At 44.6% G+C, this 6896-nt stretch overlaps 1 protein-coding gene across 1 annotated transcript; it reads right to left on the minus strand.

Annotated features, from left to right (window-relative positions):
- Nucleotides 1–4630: 4630 nt before the first annotated feature.
- LOC127749818 (uncharacterized) lies at nt 4631–6822 on the minus strand. Its single transcript, XM_052269588.1, has 2 exons — nt 5874–6822; nt 4631–5309 (listed from the first exon to the last, which is right to left on the minus strand). The coding sequence occupies exons 1-2, from the start codon at nt 5923–5925 to the stop codon at nt 5044–5046; spliced, it is 318 nt and encodes a 105-aa protein (XP_052125548.1). The 5' UTR covers nt 5926–6822; the 3' UTR covers nt 4631–5043.
- Nucleotides 6823–6896: the final 74 nt, after the last annotated feature.

Raw genomic sequence — 6896 nt, forward strand, 5'->3', positions numbered from 1 at the left:
GGTGCCGAACGGACCCTTTCTAGCCCACGTCGGGAAATTTGCAGTCAATGAAGTCAGTAAATTCACTTGCGTGGGCAGGAAAGGATCCTTTCACAGCGCAAGTGGCATGCAAAGGATACTTTCCATTCCAGTAGGTAAATTCCCAACCCATGTACTGCAAATCCCGAACCTTTGCACATGAAATTTCCCCACCCAGTAGCTAGTAAAATTACTAATATTTTTTACAGTGTTGTTATTGAAGAGCCATTAAAAGTCGCATGGATTAATATCGCTGTCAAAGCTTAAGGCCTCATGCTGTCCGTAGGAAGAAAAAATCATCAGTTATCAGATCTTTTCTTCCTACAGCCAAAGATATAATTGTAATGAGCTCTGATAGTGGAAAAAGGTATGTAACAGCAAATTAAGTTAAGTGCTTACATCCAAAGTGAGCGCATATCACTGTTCTGTTCTTTTTTCCATAGAATTCAATTGCCGCATTTGTCAGAAGATGTGGGAACCAGGCACTGACTATAAAGGAATCCTTCAAAATTGTTTGCACGACAACTACTGTTTGCTGTGTGCAGTTGGTAAAGAGATCAACAACCACGCCTGCACTATCAGATTTCACATCCCAAATGAATGTGTGACATATTATGTCACACATTCATTTGGGATGTGAAATCTGCCATTGTTCCAAGTGAGTAAAACCTCACCGGCAAGGTTTCACAGTACATTAAGCAGGTTCTAACTTCTAAGCTACCTCTTTGTTTTATTTTTTTCCAGTTCTTTTTTTGTTCTAGTATTTGTTCATGTATGTGATTTTATCTATCAACCAGATGTAAAGTCGACATTGCTTACGTTCATTTGTTTATTATGCATCTTTAAAAATCTGCGTCTTTCTACGTTTTTATTATACTTTAATAGATAATTGTAATAATGCAAACATTTACTCTGTAATACTTGCAGCAGGTTACTGTTGCTGTAATTTCTAGATAGATGTACGCCAGACCACGTCCCGCGTAACAGGCTTCGCGATATCTCACGAAACACTGATAAGCTGCGACGCGCCTAGCATACATCTTCTTAGGCCTGCGGCGCTGACACCCGAGTCGGGCAAAAGGGGGCAGAGTCGTAGACGGCCTTCGGCTACAAAGGATGCAAATTTTACCCCCAAGATTTTATTTTGATGCGTTGCCCCACCAGAGACCATCGCAAATATCTGAGAAACAACATAAAAATGATTTGGGGCCATTTTCGTGTTGAAATCGCCTTCTGGCGACGAAATGGTTAGAGATAGAGTCAAACGGACAAAAAATTGGCTCTTTCTACTTTGACGAGTTATGTCTTAGAAAGATGTAAAACAAATATTTTTTAAAAGTAATATTTTGGGTTTTTCGGTTTTCATTTTTTTTTGACAGGTCAATTTTTAAGCTAGAAGGCTCACAATCAATACAGTTCTTGCTTGATTACAGACTAGCTATATGTACGCCAGACCACGTCTCGCGTAACAGGCTTCGCGATATCTCACGAAACACTGTTACGCTGCGACGCGCCTGGCGCATATCTAGCTAGGCCTGCGGCGCTGACACCTGAGGCGGGTAAATGGGAGGAGGTACGGAAACAGGGCCTTCGGGCCCCAAAATTTGACATACAGCACTTGTCGGGAACCAATCACTCCGGAATTAGGGACAGGAAACTACTTCTGTTCGATAAAGGTTGTCATTAAACGCTCGAATTTTGACATATTGTAATGTAAAAATCAACGTTTTAGTGACACTAGATAATCTAGGGACACTTAAGCCCAAAGGAGGGTGTGGTACGACCCCTAATGTGTGGTTTAAGTATTACTCCTCTAACAATCCTGTGACATGAAGCGTTTTTTTACGACTTAACAGACCATTTTGTCTTTTTCACCTTTTTTCGCCAATAAATGCCCCATAGCACCAAAACGGTACAAGATAGAACAAAACGGACGAAATTTTCGAAAAAAATATTTTATAAAAACAATTTTTAGTAGCCTGTGGTTTCTGATTTTTTTAAAAGTCAGTTTTTGAGCTAGAGTGCTCATCTTCGAACTCGATCTGTCTTTTTATGATACAAAACAACCCTCAAATTCCCAGACCGCTCTCTCAATTCTAGCTCTAGTTATCGTGCGGACAGACAGACAAACAAACAGAATGAAACATTTCCGGTCAGTGGAGTAATGGGCTTCGCTAATCGCCCAGCCAACAAACAGACAAACAGACACACAGACAGACACGAACCTTTTTGTTCATCACTAGAGTAATAGGCTTCGCTATCGCCCAGCCAAAGAGAAGTTATGCACATTTTGTTAGCATTTTAAATTCTGATCCCCCACTAAATCTGAGCTCTGTAGCTCAAAAATGGTGTCGAATACATACAGTGCTTAAGTTTTAAGCTGAAAATTGCGGGTGAAGTATAACTTAGTGAATCTTTCCAGTAATGTATAGTCCGGCCAGCCAAAGGTGCCGCCTCGGTTGTCCGGCCATCCAAAGGTGACGCCTGGGTTTGCTGTAGCCGCCCATAAGAGCCAGGCGTCACCTTTGGCTGGCCGGACTATAAAATGTAAAATATACTAGGTAGATGTACGCCAGACCACGTCTCGCGTAACAGGCTTCGCGATATCTCACGAAACACTGTTAAGCTGCGACGCGCCTGGCATACATCTACCTAGGCCTGCGGCGCTAACACCCGGGTCGGACAATATGCAGAGTCGTAGATAGGCCTTTGGCTCCAAAAGACACAAATTTTACCCCCAGGATTTTATTTTGACGAGTTGCCCCACCAGAGACTGCCAAATATCTGAGAAACAACATTAAAATGGTTTGGGGTCATTTTCGTGTAAATATCGTCCTCTGGCGACTTAACGGTTAGAGGTAGAGCCAAACGGGAAAAATTTTGGCCCTACGGGCTCTACTTTCACGAATTACGTCTTAGAGAGATGTTAAATAAATAAAAAATTTGAAGTAATATTTTCGGGTTTTCGTTTTTGATTTTTTGACAGTTTTTGACATTTTTAAGCTAGAGGGCTCAAAATCAATACAGTTCTTGCTTTTTATGCTACAAAGCTACGCTAAAAATTTCAGGTACCTAGCTCAACCCGTTCTCGAGTTATTGTGACTACAGACAAACAGACAGACACACAGACACGAAACTTTTTGATCATCACTGGAGTAATAGGCCTTTCTACCGCTCAGCCAATTAGTTATTCGACTAGCTACTGGGTGGGGTAATTTCATTTACAAAGGTTCGGGATTTGCAGTACATGGGTTGGGAATTTACCTACTGGAATGGAAAGTAGCCTTTGCATGCCACTTGGGCTGTGAAAGGATCCTTTCCTGCCCACGCAAGTGAATTTACTGACTTCATTGACTGCAATTTCCCGACGTGGGCTAGAAAGGGTCCGTTCGGCACCCACCGTTTGCGAATTATCCCAACCCGACGACTAAATCCCGTGGCCGTGGGCAGAAAAGAGTACTTGCGCATCTCACTGCCTTCAAATCTCCTTGCGGCGGATGCAAATTTCCCACAAATTCGAGACTGGCTAGATCGTCGTAGAAGGAGACGTGGGTTCGGACTAGTACTACACTGACACTACACCACCCCACACCAATCACCTCCTTTCTTCAACCTCGACCACCCAGACGCGAAGCCTGCGATTGACTGCCGCTAGATAGTGTTTCAGTCAGCGCTTCTCCCACAAAATCAGCTTTTTCTATTAAATTAAAACTCTCTTCAGGTAATGGAACTTAATTCTACGCAAAATGATTTAGAAGGAATCACCTTGCCCGATAACGATCGGTGTTTGCCGAAAAAGTGAACCATATCCCCCGAATAATCTGTCAAATTCTAACGCTCGGGAGATCTCCGCAACGACGTCTTGTTCAGTACGTCCCCGTCACCTCGTTACTGTGAGAGGTACTCTCACGTGCGTACGTCCCATGTACTTTGTTACTTCTCGTGTCGCTGCTCTGGCATGTTTTCTTCTTGAGATCGATGTTTAAATTTTTTGAATCTGACTTCGGAAATTGGTGGATTATTATACAGTCCAGTCGGCCCGAGAACAATAGGCAAAACTCGCACTTTGCTTCTAAGGACTGTTATCGGAGAGAAAATTTCCGTGCTAGTGGTGTGGCAACGCCGCCATCCTTGTCCTAGGCTGGAGATTTGCATGTGGTGAGCACGAAAGTCATCCTCACACGCGCGCAATGGGAAATTTGCTGACTGTGAGTTAGTCAAGACTCCTTTTGTGCCCACGTAGTAAATTTAATTGAATGGGTTGGAAAGACTCATTTCCCAACCACATTGGCTTGTAAATTTCCCCACCAGTGGGCTGGGGATTTCTTGGCTATTTGGGTCTGTAAATTTACCGAACACTAGCTGGCAATGGAGCGTTGCCACCAGGGGAGGGGAAAATTCCCTCTATTTTTTTTTTTTACAATGAATGTACTCTACACCATTAAAACCAGAATCATAATATGATTTGTAACCGCGGGGTCCCCAACGCTGCCTTTTTCCGGTCCTCCCGAATGGACATGCACACCGCGCCGCCGTTGCGCCGCCGCCGACATAGTTTGGCCCGCCGCCGCCGCCGTTCAAAAATCTGCGGCGCGTCGCCGCACCGCCGCCGTTAAAATTATCGGCGGCGTAGCCGGCGGCGCGGTCCAAATTCGTCACTTTTGGAGCCCAATTGGTGCCCAAAGACAGGCTACCAAACGTGCAGTCCTCTCGCTACTCCGACCCATTCCAACAAGAAGTGATAATGCTCTAGACCATTAAAATTGTTGTGAATTTAACATTTTTAATTCAACATATTCAAAATTAGCGCTCATTTGAACAAGAAGCGCTTGAAACGCCGCCGCCGCCGCCGATGATACCATTGGCGTGAACGCCGGCGACGCCGCCGCCGCTGGCTAAATTTTGCCCTCACGCCGCCGCCGCCGCCAAAAGTAGGGTCGGCGTGCATGTCTACTCCCGAATCAGAAAACACATCAAAGGTGTTAATCAAAGGGGATAATGAAGCTTATTTACACTTCATTGCTATCACACAATCTTTGTAGATCTTCGTAGAAGCCTAGTTGCGTTCTTAACTTTAGTCGGACTATAAAATAGGATTAATAGTGGATTTAGTATTGTCAGACGAGCTACTTCAGCTGGGATGAGGAGCCTCACAAACACAATTACTTGCCTCAAGTTCCCATCATAAGCTGCAACTGTGGATGTCTTATCATCAGGGGATCGCCCCGATAGCTCCACTGCCTGAGCTTTCGATTTGGCCCGCCGGCGCTTTGGTCCCCTACTACCGAATTCTATAGACACACAAAATAACAATGATGCATTATAGTCAAATGTGACCAGGTAAAACAGTTTTCAAGGAAACATCAATTAGACAGCCAAAACAGCAGAAGGCATAGAAGAACGCAAAGACACTGTTCTTCATGTTTGTAAACAGACTGCCTATAATCATGTCGTCTGCTTTTGCTACCTGAGATAGATATGACTCTGACTTTTAATATGAATAGTCATAGTTATAGTCATAGTCATATCTATCCCAGTTAGCAAAAGCACCAAAAACCAAATACTAAGTGTGTTATATGTTCAATCTTAAATGCGCCTAAAATGCGCCTCAGGCGCCTGAAACACGCATTTTACATAAAATGCAGCCATTATGCAGTTCTGCTACCTGGGGGATAGCCCCCATATCCATAATCCATACTTTATTCAAGGAACACATGTAAGACACTAATCACCAAAACGCCATGTTGACGTCAAGATGACGCGTTTTTGCACCAGTTTTGGTCACGTCATTTTGATGTCAGTTTGATGTTTTGGTGACCTTACGTGTTATCAGGCACTAAGGTTGCTGTACTTACTTTCAACAAAAATGGTGATGACATTATCGTTGGAGGCAGGCCAATGTCTCATGCGAGAGTCATTTCACACCCGCTTCTGTTCCGCTCCGAACAGGAAAATTCACCTGTGAAGGCGTTCTCGTTCCATTTTGGTGAAGTACGCTGGACTGTCCTGTTTGTCTTTACGACCAATCGGCACAAACAGCCCTTCGGCTTCAGCTCTTCGGCTTCAGCTCTTCGGCTTCAGCTCTTCGGCATCAGCTCTTCGAATTTCTTCTTCAGCTCTTCAGACCAACCACCATTTAAAATTCTTTTTATTATTATTTTTGTCGCAATGTTTACCACACCAACTACGTTCTATATCGAACTGCAAGAATGGAGCCATGGTTGGATTGCAACGACCTTCCACCACACCACACTCACCACACCACACGCCCTGACACTCACAGCACAACAAAAACGGCGGGAAAAGGCTTTCGCTCGACAGTTCTTCCAGGAACCATGAATGAATAGCTTTAAAATCAATTTCAAATTCTTATTACCATGAGAGAAGGGCCCTTCTCTCATGTTATTACATATTATTACAAGTTTTGGCCTCTGTTTCAAATATTGAAACCTCTTGATCCATCCCCTTGATGCTTGATCTGCTTGATCCATCCCATTTTGCGCCTGCTCAATTTCTCACGTTCAGCTTTGCTAGCCTCTGAGCAGGGTACTCCTAGTCGAAATGCAATATTCCTTACGACTATAGCCATAGCCATGGCTATAGCCTGAACTATAGCCTGATAACTTTACCGACGTAGGTCACAAGCGCGAAGAAGCACAGGCGCAACGGGTCACAAGCGCGACAGTTCGCAAGCGCGACGGGTCACAAGCGCGACATTCGCAAGCGCGACGGTTCACAAGCGCGACAGCTCGCAGGCGCGACAGGCTACAAGCGCGACAGGTCGCAGGCGCGACAGGCCACAAGCGCGACTGGTCGCAGGCGCGACGGGCCACAAGCGCGACGGCGGAATACGAGTGTTAGGCGGAACCGACTATGGA

The sequence above is a fragment of the Frankliniella occidentalis genome, unplaced genomic scaffold, assembly GCF_000697945.3.
Source record: "Frankliniella occidentalis isolate FOCC.00 unplaced genomic scaffold, Focc_3.1 Scaffold96, whole genome shotgun sequence".
Taxonomy (NCBI): domain Eukaryota; kingdom Metazoa; phylum Arthropoda; class Insecta; order Thysanoptera; family Thripidae; genus Frankliniella; species Frankliniella occidentalis.

Bases quoted from the DNA above. Each gene is read 5' to 3' on its own strand.
- LOC127749818 (XM_052269588.1), bottom strand. From the start codon at position 5,925: ATGAGACATTGGCCTGCCTCCAACGATAATGTCATCACCATTTTTGTT. The intron at 5,310-5,873 runs GTAAGTACAGCA...GTGTGTCTATAG, and splicing joins CATCACCATTTTTGTTGAAA to AATTCGGTAGTAGGGGACCA.